Raw genomic sequence first — 17,341 nt, forward strand, 5'->3', positions numbered from 1 at the left:
GAGTAAGGAGCTCCAAAACTCCGTCCTTATACAGAAAATGGAAAAACTAGAAAATCTGTGGGAATGAATATTTTCAGAACCATGAAAACTAACCAAAAGCTTGCAGCAACGCTGAGAGTGTTTATTCAAGAAAAATGGCTGCATCTCAGTAAGAACACTGAGATGTGTGGCATTATAACTTACCTAAGTCCCATCTCCTGCTCCCAAGCTAATCAGTAGCCTTGAAAATGACAGCTCACATTCCAGTACCAATATTACCAGAAGCAGTAGAATGGACTTTATTCTGAATGAATTGTAACTTTTTGTTTGAACTGTCTGGTGACTCCCTAGAAAACCTTCTGAAAAGTCTTGCCTTTATCCTGCCTAACTTGTGATTCGCCTAGTGTTAAAGCTGCTACTCTGATTTATGGAAAACATTTACAGGCAAATGTTTTAGTCACTCCTGAGACAACAGAAAATAGCTGGGACGCACAATAGAGTAACCACAAACTTAGTGAGGAAAGGCTGGGGAATGAGATGTTTTGGGAAACAGGGCTTTGAGAAGTTCTGACGTATTCCTGGAAATGTACAAGGTCACGTGCATGCCCAGGAACACGTGCATGCTCAGGAAAGACCTGAGAAGGCCCTACGTTCTTCTCACCCCTGGCTGACTTCCAAGCTCTATGCAAACAAGAACTGAAGGCTAATGCAGAGATGCAGACCACCTGATTGAATGTTTAGCATGTGCTGCTCCCCCTCCCTCCATGTGCCACACACACAGAGCCCCCGTGCAAAGACTGGGAGATTTTCTGGTTCGAGGCGTGTAAGTAAATCTCTGTCCAATACTTAGCAGATGACTAGGCTAACATAACAGACACTTCTGTGGCCACACATGAAAAAGAATACAGACTTTATAAAATTAGTCACTAAACAAATAACAAAAACAACAGCAAACAGCAATAACAAACCCTGGGGAGGGGTGAGAATCTGACTTCCAGAAGTGCCACAATACAATATTCAAGATGTCCAGTTTTCAACAACAACAAAAAAGGCAATGAAAAATCCTAAATTAAACATAAGAAAACAATTCCATTTATAGGGACATAAAAAAGGGTAAAATACTTAGAAATAATTTAACAAGTCTGAGACTTACACTGAAAGCTACAAAACATTGTTGCAAGAAATTAAAGAAGACCTAAATAAATGGAAAGGCATCCCATGTTCATGGATTGGAAGATGTAATATATTTCAATAGCAATATTCCTTAAATTGATCTATAGATTCAGCAAAATCTCAATAAAAATTCCAGCTGTCTTTTTTTTCTTTTTAACAGAAATGGACAAGCTGATTCCATAATTCATAAAGAAAGGGAAAGGTGCAAGGATGCCAAGACAATCTTAAAAAAGAAGAATAAAGTTGGAGGACTCAAAATTCCCGATATTTAAAGTTACTACAAAGCTACAGTAAAAAAAAAAAACAGTGTGGTGCTGGCATAAGGATAAGATACAGATCAACAGAATTGAACTGAAAGTCCAGAAATAAACCCACATGTCTATAGTCAACTGATTTACAACATCATGACTGGATGTGAACAGGGAAACTTGCCTTTATGACTGTGGGATCCACTGTGGTTGGCAAGTTACACTCTTAGCTAAAGAACTTATAAGCTCTGCCTGTGCCTACTGGTGCCTTTTTAAAAAAAATCATATCACTATCATCTTGGTGACAATAACAAAAAATTAGAATTGTTTTTATATAATGACAAGTGGCTAGAGTGACTTGGGAACATTAAAGAAAATTAAAGAAAGTTGTAATAAACGCCCCAGGAATACAGCTACATCATCAACATCACAGTACAGAAAATAGTTGCAGGGGTAGTTTTGCTAGAATATGACCAAAGCCTCTGTCACTGTTCGTGGTCTGGCACAGTGAACTGAAAAGAAATTACAATCCAAAGGAGCCAAACATATAATCCTATAATTGTTTTTACTGACTCTTAACAAAATTCCAGTGACACCTGAGGTGATTCCTGATGTCTGAGACAGAGAAAGCTGGAATGGTAAATCAGGGATGGAAGAATACCAATGAACCTCAGATTCTTACTTAACTGTCAGTTAGACTTTTAAGAAATAAACCACCAAGATTTTTTGAGGGGAAGGGTATAAACACAGAGGTCAGAAGTGATTTAACTCAGGGCCTCAGCTTTCTCTGTAAAGATAAAAAGTAAGTGGGGAGACAGATCCAGGCGAAAAAGAATTAAAAGCAAAGTATTGCTTTCATTCATGAATAACTCTATTTTGACATTAAGATAGTCAATGATTTTTTTTGGAGTGCTTCCTATTCAATAGGACGTGATGTATGTTGAAGATATTTAACAAAGTCCTGGTTTTTGTGGCACTTAAATTCCACTGGAAGATTATTATAAACAAATACATACCGTACTGGGTGGTAGCAAGTGCTATGAAACAAAAATAAAGCTAATGTGTGAGCTAATTTTGCCGCTCTAACAGACCAAGCTGAAGAGTACTGAGACCTCAGAGCTCTGCATTTGTGCCAGTTGATTTTTTTAAGGTATCTAGAGAATAAAGCCTCAGAAACAATTTTCTACTCAGGCAGGCACTTTCCAAGTGGAAAAACAGAAGCATTTAATTGAGACACGAGGCTTCCCTTAATAGTATGTAAAAAAGATACTTTAAAAATTATTAGTTTTAAAAAGGAATGAAATTCTGATACATGCTACAATACGGATGAACACTGAAAACATTATGCCTAGTGAAATAAGCCAGGCATAAATGGACAAATACTGTATGATTAACCTTACATGAAGTACTTAGAATAGGAAATTCATAGAGACAAAAAGTAGAACAGAGGTTACCGGGGACTTAGAGGAGAAGGGAATGGGTTTCTATTTGAAATAATGAAAAAGTTCTGGAAATGGATAATGGTGATGGTTGGACAAGACTGTGAATCTACTTAATGCCAATGGATTACACACTTACAATGGTTAAAAAAGCATTATCTTATTTATATTTTATCTCAATAAAAATTACTTCATGACACTCTCAGATAGAAGTTCCTTGTAAAAGAAAGCCGCCCGAAGGTGTCGAAGAGTTGGGCAAGAAAGGAGACTTTATAGCAGTATAGGAGGAGACTTTGCGACTCTGTGGGCGGTGGAGGCAATGGGAACAGCATCAGGGCTGCTCCCCCCATGTGAGTGACTGTCTTCCACGGCCAACCTTAGAGGATCAGGATGTTACTTTATAAATGCAGCTGGACAGTTTCTTTACAGGTCTATTTCTTATGTCCAGAATAGCCTTGAAAATTACTTCCCTCATTTTAACAGTGTGACTTACTCTCAGCATTCTTCTAGAAATGATCAAAAGCATAAATGCTTAAAATAAAAGGCACAAAGTATTAAGATTACTAACATGGTCATTCCTTTTCCTGATAAAACATTATTAGAAAAGATATCTGCTATAGAGTTTAAATATATCCAAGAAAGAGTAAAATCTAGCTAATGAGAGAATATGGTCTAAAGAGTAGTAAAAAAAACAGTATCAACAAACAAATCATTTAGAAAATTGTTCTGGAAAATACGATGGTAACTAATTAATAACATATGTGGTTTGTCCTCAGTCTGAGGTCTCTGATGTTCAGGGAATATGGTAGTTCTTTGGTGCTGTTATTGTTCCATGATTCTTGGATGGTGGACTAGGTCTATAAGTGGGACGGCTGTTCCCACAGGACAAAATAACTGTAACAACTGCAACACTTCAGAGCGAATCCCTTAAATTTCTACAGGAAAACAAACAATATGACATCCAGTGAAGTTATGTTTTTTTCCCTTAAAACCTTTTTTTCCCTGATCATATAATAATGCCCATTGTTAAAATCTGAAATTTACAGAAAAGCATGAAAAAAAATATCGACCAAACCACATCACCCATTAGTAACTTAATATTTTGATAGATTTCCTTCTGATCCTCTATCTTTTCACATGATGATATCATATAAATCTATATTTTTTATTTACATGAGGACATAGTCATTATCCCTGGTTATTAAAACATATCTATAAACATAATTTTGATCTCTGAATAATAATTGTGTGGTTATACAACTTACAACATTTCTGTTTATAGCTAACTCATTTCTAGTTGTTTCAAAAATATGCAGTAATGATATCTTTGGATATAATGATTTTTCTCCATTTCCTACTTCTTTATGGAAGTTTCCAGTGAAATTACTAGCTCAAGTATATATGAACAGTTTAACAGCACCGCAGCCATAATTTTTTAAAAGGCTATGCCAATTAGCACTCTCCATGTGTCCTTTTACCCTTCTTTTCTAACTCATCAGTTAAGTTGTAGTTTTTATTATTAGTTATTAAGACTATTTTATCACATAGTAGTTATTAAGATATTATCAGGGTATTTCAATTTTTATGTTATTATGAATAAATCATTATGTCTTCCAAGTGGTTTTTGGAAAAAAAGCTTTTGATCTGTTTACAGTTACTTCAAACCCATATTACTAAAATCTCTTATTAATTATAAATGCTTCCCTTAAGGAGTTTTAGTTACATAATCTTATGCAACATTTTTATTTTCTCATTTCTAATAGTTAATACTTTTTATAATAATGTTAAATCATATCAGTGAATGAACATACTTATATTATGTTCTGACTGGAATGCTTCCGGAGTTTCACTGTTAAAATTATGCTTTATGTTGGTTTGAGATAAGTATTTACTTATTCATTCAAGGAATATTTATATTTATTGAGTACCTACTACAGCCAGGGATATAATGGTGAGAGAAAAAATGAAAAAATTCCTACCTTCATGAAGTTTATATAGTCAAGTAAGAAACAAAGACATCACAAAGAACCACAGGATAAATGTAAAATTATAACTGTGCTAAGTACACAGAGTGATTGGTAGTTCTATAACATAATAAATATAGATACATACATACACACACGTGTGTGTGTGTGAGTGAGTGAGAGAGAGAGAGAAAGAGAGAGGGAGAGAGAGGGAGTGAGAGTGAGAGAGAGAGAGAGAGAGAGAGAGAGAGAGAGAGAGAGAGAGAGAGAGAGAGGATTAAGTCAGCAAGCCTGGGCTGCCCACACCTTGCACATTCCCAAGAAGGGCCTGTGTTCCTGATAAAGGGTCTCTAGGTTGGCTCCTGGGAATTGAGCTCTCGGAACGTTCTGACTGATAAAGAGTGTTTTGCACGCTGGGGGCCTGCTGCGTGCTCTAGCAGTTTGTACAGAGTTTTTACAAACGATATGATTTATGATGAATACCTGCTTTTTCTCTCAGGGTCTGGCGTTTCAGTGACTAACATCAGCCACATGGCCACTATATGCTCAAGTGCCAGACCCCTCTTAAACCCCTCTTAAACCCCTGAACCCTCAGGCTCAAGTCAGCTCCCCTAGTAGGCAGCACTTTGCGCGGACTGTCACACATCCAATTCAGCATGTCCTGCACAGCTCCACTAGGAGGAACTCCTGGAAGCTTGTACTTGGTTTCCTCTGGACTTCACCCCATGCCCTTTCTGCTTCTGATACTGCTTGGTATTCTTTTGCTCTAATAAATCGTAACCGTGAGTATAACAACTTCCAGGCCTTGTCAGTCCTTTTAGCAAACCCACTGAACCTAAGGGTGAACTTGAGGATTCCTTGACACAATGCGCATATGAAATAATCGTCTACTTTGGATAGTTAAGGAAAGCTTCTCTCAGGAAGTATTTTTTGGAGCTGAAGTCTGAAAAGAGAGTAGGGGTCAACTGGATAAAGAGAGGAAGAACTGCTTTCCAAGCACGGGATAAGGGAGAGTGGTAAAAAAGAATATATCATAGTTTAAGATATGAGAGGAGGAAGTAGGCCATTTACACCTATTAGGCCATATGATGGACTTTTTTTGTGCTTTAAGCAAGGGAAAGTGATGTGATCAGATTTCCAAAAAAATTCACTTAGGCTATAATACATGGACCGAACGTTAGGAGGCCACTGCAAATGGTTAGGCAAGATTTCCATTATATTAAGGTGGTATTCGTATATTCCTCAGATTTTAACCATTTGGTATTTTGTTGTTGCTCATGTGGTTATTCTGTTGTTCTCACTTGTTTTTATCTTTAAAGCTGGAAAGGATAGTGAAGGAGCTGAGTAGATATTCTCGTGAGGAAGTACAGAGAATACCAGGAAGGGGAAAGAAGATGTAAGGGTGAGAGGGGATGAGTCTGTAGTTTTAACTTTTTCTTCTCACTGAGTTCTCCTACAACATCTTTCAAAATGCTTACATTTACTCTAAAGTCTGCCAATATTTGGTATTATGTTAACTCTGAAGTCTACTAAAGGTTTTAAAGCGAGGAATTACATGCATACTTACCATTATGGAAGGATGTCTAATATCTAATGCATAGGTATCGTCCCAATCAGGCGAGCTTAACTTTAAAAATTTGCTCATATGTTCTTCTTTGATCCCAAGATTGCGAAGGCCATTCATCACTTTTCCTTCTAGTTTCAGCATATCCAAAAGACTTCATGTTTAAAGAAAAGAAATGTTTTGTTTTGCCAAAATTTTTTATTAAATCCTGTAAAGTTTATAGATTTCTCAAAGCATTAGAAACAAGTTTCACTGGTATTTTTATTAATAGCAGGAAAATACACTATTAAACTCATTAACAAATAAGACAAGGAGTCTAGTTATCCAGGGTAAACTTATGCTGAGGTTTTTTTTTAAAGTGGTAACAAAATCTTCTTATTTAAAGGATAGGACAACAAGGTATATTTATTATACTCTTCACTAAAGAAGTGAGGATATACTCACCACTGAGCAGGTCAAAAATGAAAGGAAAAAATACAGTAGGTCGCTCTTTTGATAAAGCTACTACAAAAACAAGGTAAAATCAAACATGACCTACAATATAAAATTTTAATGCAGGGGAAACCCCATTAAAGTATGAAAGTTCACATCTGTTGAGAATACATACTAAAATTTCTACTTACATATATAATAATAATTTGATAGCTCTTAAACATGTTTGAAAGTATTACTGCTAAAAGTAACACCACCAATAAATAACCCTACTGACAAAAAGTTAGGGCAGTTTGATTCTTTAAACTACTGTTTATCAAGTTCATTCTGTGTCTCAAAACAACCTCAGGAAGTCTCAAGCGACACCAATGAGGCTCAGAGAGGTGAAGCCTCCTGCCCAGTCACTCAGCCAGTAGAGTGGAAGAGCCGGGACGTGAAGGCTATAGGCACACAGTGCTTCCCTGTATCTGCAAAGATGGATAAGGCTGTACAGAGTATGGTAAAGCATGTTCATGTTCATGTATGAGAAGGTAAAAATCTACTAGGCAAGGAGGAATTTTGATTATTACTTTTTGAAACCAAGTGTTAAAATTTGTATTTATTTTATTTAACCTAAGTGCTTCATTCAAAAATCCATTCATGGAAATCACTTCACCTTTCAGAAATGAAAAGAATTAGAATAAAGCAATATATGGACTTTAGAGTACAGTTCTCGGGGAGGACAACAGAGATCTACATTTAAAAAGCAGAGATCTAATAGCTAAACTCTTAAGAAGGCTGTTTTAGAAGTATTTCAAGCTGCTCTGTATGACATCAGCTCAGCATGTCTGTATCCCAGACAGCTCTGACCACTGCTTTACAAAGGAGAGTTTCTACCCCCTCCCCCCAAATCTATTAGAAGGTGAGCGTGATAAAAAGAGTACTAGGTTGAATATCATAAATTACCAATAGTAAGATTTAGTCGGAGCTATAACACTACTTCTTCATGTGGGGCTTCTTGAAGTTCTTAATTCCTTGAGTCTAAATTTTCTCATTTGTAAAATAAGAATTTTGGATGGTATTGCCAATGTTCTCTCCATTTAAAAAATTTTATGATGCTTATTGATCTTATTGACTTTTGTGTGACAGAATTATAATATTCCTCATAGCTTCTGTAACGATCATCTTTGTTATCACAACCTAGTTTCCAAGGAAAACCACCAATAGAAAAACTAGATAGAGTTACATACTGTGGTACGTTGAAAAGGGCATGAAATTTCAAATCCTGCAACTACTTGCTAGCTATGTCCCTATCTTTATGTGAGATCTGAGTCTTTGTTTCCCCATCAATAAAAAAGAGAACAGTAATAGTCACTTGATAGGGTATTACGATGAAATGAATTTACTGCTGAGCACACAGTTGCCCTCAACAAGCATTAGTTTCCTCCTTGCTCTTCTCAAATCTTGAATTTTGGATACCAATAGAAAATATCTGGTTCTTGAAATATGCTAGGTTTATTTATCAGGAAAACTCATATCTCTGGATTGTTAAATAACCTCTCATGCTTTCTCCTTTTAAATAGTCACTATCTTTAAATTTGCTTAGAAGCCTTCACTGGCTTCTCCTGCCCTTGAGACAAAAGGCCAAAACCCAGAACCTGGTTTCACAATCTGATCTTTGCCCACCTGTGCGACCTAAGCTTCTTCTAATTCTTCCTCACTGCAGAGTCTGGCCATACTAGACAATGCATTTTTCTCAAATATGTCATGCTTGCAGAACCTCAACTCCCACTTTGCCTGATTCATCCTTAAATATCACTTCCTTGAAGAAATCTGATATGCACTGTCCCCATGTTCCATCAAGAACAAGTTTAAATCCCTGGAGTTAAAAGCTCTCAAAGCACTGCACTTCATCTTTTACAAACCTTATCATAATACAATTACTTAATATCAGTTACCCTCCTAGACTGTAAATTTTGCTTAAGCAAGATGTTTCTGTCTTGTTCACCACGACGCCCCTGATATCTAGCAGTCTCTACAGCATAGTAGGCGTTCAGATATTAACCAAATCGAATTTTAGCATTGAATTGATTTTATAATATTGAATTTTAATGTTGCTTGCATTACAAATACATATTTAATCCAGAGCGCAAAAGAACTGTGAGCCAGACAACTTTATTAAGATATAGAAAAACTCCACAAGTGCGAATATCAAGACACCTTTGTTACCTCTATCCTTCTGGTAGTTATACTGTAGTGATATTACTCAAGCAGGGACAGGCTGGCTGTCAAAATGAGTAACATCCAGTATGTACCAGAGTCAGTTTCTTGAGCACTTGGACCTGACCAGAGTCTGGCCCATCCTGTGGCTGGGGTGGCTATTAAGTAGCTCTCAGGCAAATGCATCTAAGATAGATCTATAAAACACATTTATGGAACTCTTCAAATTTCCTCAGTCCTACCTGCCTTTTTCCCTGGTCATTGCCACTCCCTCCTACTGTCCTAGTCTCCCTGGGGGTGAGAGCTGGGCTTGGACACAGCCTGTGTGAACCTGGGCTGACCTGACACTGAGGCATGGAGGCTCTGGCTCCTCCGGGATCAGAGGAAGAAGGGTTAGGGTGTGGGCGTGGTACCAGCTCTACAACCCAAAACGCGACAAGGGTAGGAGACAGGAAGAAAGAGAAAAATAATTCCCCCTTCACTTTCTCTCCCCAAATCGACAATGTTAAAGTACTGGTTGCAAAGCACCTCTCTCCAGATCCAGGATATAACTTAATAGGACATTTCCTTCCTCTCCTCTTTCCTGAATCATTTTCTTTCATTCATCAACCTTTTCACACTTTTGATTCTACATGCTCTGATCCTTCCTGAGAACTTCTTTCTTTGATTTTTTATTTTGTGCTAAAAATGTCAGAAGATATAAATATCCTCACATATTTTCTTTTTTCTCTTTTAAGGGAATTATAGTAGTTTTAACTAGTGATCCGATCAACGAGGAACAAAAATGTATCACACGCCCTGCAGATCACTGATTACCAGGTGGAGAAGCCCAGGGGGCTCTATCTCTTGAATAACCTGTAGCCTTTCCAAGTTACACGTCACAATGTTCCTGTTATGAAAATTTCCCCATACACTGCCACAGAGAACTTTCCAAAATCTACCTACCATTTCTGCCCTCTTTTAAATCTATTTTCACTGTTCTTGAGCACAAATGTAATTTCTGTCCTCTAAAGTTTACTGCCAGGAGCTGACAACTGCTCTTCTCTATTTGTAGTATTTGGCCTTTATATCTCAGATTAGTATTTTCCCAAGATTAGGTCCAAAAATTCAACTAAATAAAGATAAAAGCCCCACTTGAACCCTACTTCTCAATCTTCCCTGTGTTTTCAAATATATTTCCAAGGTGCTAAGAAAATGAAACAAATGAACGATTAATTTAAGTTCAATAAAAGCAAACTGAATTCAATTAAAACTGAATATCTGAACTAAAGTATTGTGTTTACTAAATTCATTTTATATTCTAAATATGAATTTTAAAGTAGTTTTATGACTCTCTTTAAAAGTAAAATAGGGCTTCCCTGCTGGCGCCGTGGTTGGGAGTCCACCTGCCGATGCAGGGGACACGGGTTTGTGCCCCGCTCCGGGAGGATCCCATGTGCCGCGGAGCGGCTGGGCCCGTGAGCCATGGCCGCTGAGCCTGCGCATCCGGAGCCTGTGCTCCGCAAGGGGAGAGGCCACAACAGTGAGAGGCCCGCGTATCGCAAAAAAAAAAAAATATATATATATATATATATATATATATATTTGCTTTACCTTTAAAGTGATTATTTGCATTTTAACAAATACTAAATTCAGGACAAAAGTGTACCTTCATATATAAACCACAGTTTGTATCAATAATTCAATACTTACTTAAAAGGGTCATAAGAATCCATATCAACATGAAGTCCATTTATATAGAGACCAGCATCGCCTGGCTGAATTTCAAATCTATCTTGAAGATGCTGGAAATACAGAAAAGAGTTAACCGAGTGATAGAACAATAGCTGATCTATGTCAGGAGTTGGCCAACTATTTCTATTGAGTCAGACAGTAAATATTTTAGGCTTTGCCAGCTATATCATCTCTGTTGAACCACTCAACTCTGCCCTTGTAGCACAAAAGCAGTCACAGATAATTAACAAATGAGCATGATTATGTTCCAATAAAACTTTTATATGTATAAAGACAGGCAGCAGGCCACATTTGGCCTATATGTGGGTAGTACTGCCCACATCTGATCTAAGTGATGGGAATCTTAAAACAGATTAAAGACACGATACCTGAGGATTTTGATTTTGCAGTATGTGATATTAAATTTCTAATGCTACAACAATTACTTGCCTATTACATTTTATACTGTGTGTGTGTGTGTGTGTGTGTGTGTGTGTGTACACTTAGAATTTGATAGCTGGCACAATCCTATTGTTTGACATCCCAGAACTCAAAACCTTGGTGTATGTGTAAATATTTAGCAATCATTTATGAATTCATAAGTTTTCATTAAAGCAGTGTTTCAATGTTCACTAACTTTTTATTAAGTAAATATTTCCCAAGTGCCTACTCAGTGCTAGAAACAACTCCAGGCACTAGAAAAAAAGGGAATGTCCTAGCCATACAGCATAGTTAGCAAGATCACGGTGAGGGAGTCAGATCTGGTTTAAACCCTAGTCTTGCTACTTACTCGTGGTAAGATTTAGGCAAATTTACTTAGTGTCTTCCATAAGTCTCAGTTTCCTCATCTGTAAATTAGAATACTCACAAGTCTGTTATAAAGGTTTAATGTAATATATATCTGTGTCTAGTCACATATAAAGTACTCACAAATGAAGCTTTCATTATGACTATTACCAGAGTAGGCAAATTGATTTAGGAAGAAAAACAATTTTAAAACAGTGCATTTCAATGACATCACACAATAAATGACCTAAGAGAGATTTGTATAAATTATTCTGGAAAGACAAATGAAGCAACTAACTTGAAGAAGTTCAGAGGAGGCTTTACAGAGGTGAATTTTTCTGTATGGTTATCACTCACCATGACAGGTGAGCTACATATAGAGAGGGGAGAGGAGGAACTAAATTTGTAACAGTACAGAAAATATCTCCATTTGCTTTATGCAGAATACTGGCAAGAGATTAACATGAGAGATTCAAAGGTGAAATTCTGATTTGTCTTTAGCTACTTCTGTGCCTTTCTATCAAATAGTTACTTTTTGCTAGGAAACTTGCATTCAAACTTCAAAGTCTATAGAGGTCTAGTGAATCCACTGCCTGTTTTCCCAAAATTTGCATTGAACCATCATACACATTGTCTCAAGCTCTCTCCAGCACCTCCTTTGTTTTAGGCATCACAAATGAAAGTAGAAAGCATGTCAAACACTGATCTATACTAAACTAATTCCCTCTCTGCTAATTCCCTCAAGAATTTTTAGGCCAAGCACAGAGTCTTGAACAAAAAAGATGCTCAAAACAAGGGTAATAAGTTAAACTCAGTAAACTTGATGCTGAAACAATGTCAAAGAGAGGTATGTGTATTGGAACTGGTGGTGACAAATTCTTTCTTTTCCCCTCAAAGGGGGTAGCCTTCAATCCTGGCAAACTATCCCAAGTGCATGATTAAAGGCAGCCGTTCTCAAATCAAGGAGTAAGAATTTAGTTTCTAGCAATATGATGAACCAGAGATCCTGAAATCCTTCTACTAAAAGAAAATATCAGAAATGCTAGATTAAAATATTAATATTGCCCTCTAAAAGAATGGTTTAACTTTTTAAATTAAAGATTTCACTTAAGAGTAGAGAAGAAGTGTGAATAAGAGTCCAAGGACGTAACAAACACTGAAGGCCCTGCCCTGAGGAAATCTCAAGCGTCCTCATCCTAGGTGGCCTGAAGGGGGGGTTTTTAAAGGTCAGTCTCAGAAGGACAGGAGGCAGCGCCTGGGGCCCACCAAGGGCAGGCAGCAGGGTCAGAGATACCCTTGGGCACATAAGGAAGTGCTACACTCACAGTGAAGTGAAAAGTTGACCTAGAAAACAAAATGTCCTGCAGAAACAGCGTAGAAACTTGCTGAGTTCACCACGGTTCTTAATGGAGGAAGAACAGTCTTCCATAAGAATTCACGGCTTCTGGCTTATCTTCACACGAGTTTGAGGCCCAATTTCACACTATTTTGAAGGTCCAAAAAATATAAACAGACTTCTAATTTAAAGTGGAATTAGGGGAATTCCCTGGTGGTCCAGTGGTTAGGACTCCGTGCTTCCACTGCAGGGGGCATATGTTCAATCCACGGTCAGGGAACGAAGATCCCGCATGCCCTGCGGCGCAGCAAAAAAAATAAAAAATTAAAAAAAAAAAAGTGGAATTGAGTTGGGAGTGCTCATAAGCTTTGAGCAGAAACAAATTCAAATCTCCATGGACAAATATGACCTCATTAAAGAAAAGAGGGAACAATGTACAGAAATGTATCCCTTTAACAACCAATGGAGCTGCGCCATTAGTTGAAACTAAAAAAATTCCAATTGATTGGATTTCAGGAGACTGGTTGAGCATTATAACAGTAAATTGGTTTATAAACTTGTCTGGAGGTCCGTATGCTGGAACTACATGCATTCTGAACTTAAAATTTGAAGTCCAATCAGATGTAAATCTAATATAGGAAGGGTTTTGCTTTTTTCTGGACGAGTGATGAGAGAAACAAAGATTCTGAAAAAATATATTTTACAGAAGAATTGTTGGAGAAGATATGCTAACCTAGGAATATTCTCTAGAACTCCGTAAAATTTTCACACATTCTAAGTAATTAGTTGACATAATTAGAAAAGTGTGAGCTTTTATCTGAATTAGGTGTAATCTTTTAATTGGATTTTGTACTTAAATATCTGCATCTGGTTTATTATGTAATTACATAATTGAAACAATCTGTTTCACAATACTGACGCAAAAGAAGTTACCTGACCACCTGACCCCCTTCCTCATTTCCCCCCAACCAAAACAAATAAGTGTCATGTAATTTAATTAAAATATTTAACAGCTCTTATGGTAAACAATAAGAGATACGTATTGCATTGACATTGAATTTTAAATCATCTAAAGTAGATTCTGCCCAGTCTCTGAGCAAAACAACAATTATGAACTTCAAAGGGAAACTTGCTGTACTTTGGAGTTGAATCAATTGCTTCCTGAATAAAACCAAACTCAAATTCACTTATACAACTTCAGCATAGTCATGATATTTTTGGGATAATCTTTGCATGAGTCCAAAGTCAAAACTACGTAAAAACTATTCACAAAGAATTTTTGTTCTCATTCCAGCACCTTCCACCCTGTTCACCAGCCCCTACCCTTGGCCCACAGAGGTGACAAATTTTTCCCCCAAAGTTTCTGGTTTATCCTTCTGGTATTTCTTTATACAAATATAATACAAACACATATCTTGTTTTCCCTGTTTTCTTATGCAAAATAAGACTCACCAATAGAGTGCACTATCGTACGTATGAATTTTTGAAATCTGCTGTCTCAGTCTAACTCTGATCTGTGTTTCTCTTATTATAGAAAGATGAATCATCTTTCTGTATATTTAAAGACCACTATTATTTCTTTTTGTGTGTAAGCCCTTTGTTTACATGTTTTGCAACAGTGACATGTTTTACAGGAACTGTACTATTTGGTGCGTATGGATGAGATGTTGGAACAGTGACATATTTCCAGGGTGTTCGTGTAGCCCATCCGTTTTGCCTACATTAACACTGCAAGGGACAGTCCACGATTTTTTGACTTTCCGATCACAATCATCCCTTTCTTCTCCAAGGTTGGAACTCCCAGTTTAGTTACCTCCCACACACTCCACGTGTTAGTGGGTAACAGGGACTACTAGCCCAACACCTTTGCCTGGGATTAGTGACGTGAAAGCCATTATTCCCTTGTCTTTCTCTCAGTGTGTTCCGAAAGAGGCAGTAAACAAGACGGCCATATACAGTGTCAAGAGTAACTTACTGAATAAATTCAAGGTTCCTTGCTCAGTAATCAAAGCTTCTTTCAAAACTGTTTCACTGCTAATTCCAAGCGGATGAGAAGTGGCCAAGGTGACAGCAGTGGGTGGCCCCGGCATCCCTAAGCAGGCTGGAGCACCTGGTGGCCAGCATAGATACAGGAGGTACAGTCTGTGCTGCTGTGCACACAGGGCAGAGGTTCCTACTGCTCCTTTAATTTTTCAGAGTAATCCTGGCTATTACTCCTTGTCTACTTTTTCCACATGAATTTTTAGACTCATCTTGTCAAGTTTCAGAGGGAAAAAAAAACACTCCACGTTCTGATTATATTTACAAATTAACTTAGAATTGACTTCATTGTAATTTTCCAATACAAGATACGTCCTTCTACATGCCCTTAAGTAGACTGTCAAATTTTTCTTTATATAGGCTTTACCTACTTGTTACGTTTATTCCTATATACTTTTTGTGTTGCTATTGTACATGGAGTCTTTTCTTACATTATAACTTTTAACTAGTTGCTTGCAATACATGGAGACTACTGATTTTTTTTTTTTTTTTTTTTTTTTTACCAAGGTTCTTTAATGGAGAAATGAGTACCAGGTATAAAAGTTTGAGGGCATATCTCTAGTTCACATTTCACCATCTTGTCCAAAAGTCTATTTTGGAGATTTTTTTTCATTTTTTCTATTGTTAAACTTTATGCCACTCCTCTGATACTACACAGTACATTCTAGATTGTTAGAATTATAGAAAAGTCTGGCAATTTCACTGCTGTGAAAATTGGAACTACAGAAATAACATTATAAAAGAACTTAATACTATTTTGTTTATATAACAGTCTTTCAAAATGTAAGTGTAAAACCTTATTATTACCATAAATTGATGATAACTCCAAGTAAAGTAATAATTTAACAAGATGATAGACATAGTTTAAAATATTGAGAATTATTTTCCTTTAAAGTCACTAATATCAGTCTAGTAGATTATGATATCCTCTCCCTCTTTCTGACATACTCCAACTGCCTTACATATGTAAATATACATAGATATTTATGTATGATGTATTTTTCCCTATGTGTGTGTGTATATATAAAAATGCGGGTTTATGTATATCTACATATAAATATGTGAACACTTAGCAGAGGGCCACAGTTACTGAGGCGGACATTGTGCTAAGTCACTTTATATTATCATTTAATCCTCCTAATAATCCAGTGAAATAGGTACTATTCTTTTTTCCTTTTTTTTGGATGCATAGAACTGATTAGCTTTTATTCATGTTACAAAGAGTTTTTTCTTTACAAAAATTATCTTTCTGTCTTTTTTTTTTAACATCTTTCTTGGAGTATAATTGCTTTACAATGGTGTGTTAGTTTCTGCTTTATAACAAAGTGAATCAGCTATACATACACATTTATCCCCATCTCTCTTCCCTCTTACGTCTCCCTCCCTCCCACCCTCCCTATCCCACCCCTCTAGGTGGTCACAAGGCACCAAGCTGATCTCCCTGTGCTATGCGGCTGCTTCCCACTAGCTATCTACCTTACGTTTGGTAGTGTATATATATCCATGCCACTCTCTCACTTTTTCCCAGCTTACCCTTCCCCCTCCCTGTGTCCTCAAGTCCATTCTCTACGTCTGTGTCTTTATTCCTGTCCTGCCCCTAGGTTCATCAGAACCTTTTTTTTTTTTTTTAGATTCCACATATATGTGTTACCATATGTTATTTTTCTCTTTCTGACTTCACTCTGTATGACAGACTCTAGGTCCATCCACTTCACTACAAATAACTCAATTTTGTTTCTTTTTATGGCTGAGTAATATTCCATTGTATATATGTGCCACATCTTCTTTATCCATTCATCTGTTGATGGACACTTAGGTTGCTTCCATGTCCTAGCTATTGTAAATAGAGCTGCAATGAACATTGGGGTACATGACTCTTTATGAATTATGGTTTTCTCAGGGTATATGCCCAGCAGTAGGACTGCTGGGTCGTATGGTAGTTCTATTTTTAGTTTTTTAAGGAACCTCCATACTGTTCTCCACAGTGGCTGTATCCATTTACATTCCCACCAACAGTGCAAGAGGGTCTCCTTTTCTCCACATCCTCTCCAGCATTTGTTTGTAGATTTTTTGATGATGGCCATTCTGACTGGTGTGAGATGATATTCCCCTGTAGTTTTGATTTGCATTTCTCTAATGATTAATGATGTTGAGCATTCTTTCGTGTGTTTGTTGGCAATCTGTATATCTTCTTTGGAGAAATGTCGATTTAGGTCTCCTGCCCATTTTTGGATTGGGTTGTTTGTTTTTTTGATATTGAGTTGCATGAGCTGCTTGTAAATTTTGGAGCGTAATCCTTTGTCAGTTGCTTCATTTGCAAATATTTTCTCCCATTCTGAGGGCTGTCTTTTCCTCTTGTTTATGGTCTCCTTTGCTGTGCAAAAGCTTTGAAGTTTCATTAGGGGCCTATTGATTTGTATATTTTAATTGTGCCTTCTATTATCTTTTGCTGTGGACTGAATTGTGTT

General features: G+C 37.0%; 1 protein-coding gene across 3 annotated transcripts in view; it reads right to left on the bottom strand.

The window, feature by feature from the left end:
• Positions 1-17,341, bottom strand: part of UGGT2 (UDP-glucose glycoprotein glucosyltransferase 2) — a 191,643-nt gene that overhangs the window by 125,892 nt on the left and 48,410 nt on the right. For all 3 annotated transcript variants that reach the window (XM_060287968.1, XM_060287969.1, XM_060287970.1), the window contains exons 11-12: positions 10,691-10,782; positions 6,371-6,521 (exon numbers count right to left, since the gene is read on the bottom strand). In XM_060287968.1, coding sequence (XP_060143951.1) covers positions 6,371-6,521; positions 10,691-10,782 — 243 coding nt within the window. The remainder of the gene's footprint in view (positions 1-6,370; positions 6,522-10,690; positions 10,783-17,341) is intronic.

Source organism: Globicephala melas, chromosome 18 (assembly GCF_963455315.2).
Source record: "Globicephala melas chromosome 18, mGloMel1.2, whole genome shotgun sequence".
Lineage (NCBI taxonomy): Eukaryota > Metazoa > Chordata > Mammalia > Artiodactyla > Delphinidae > Globicephala > Globicephala melas.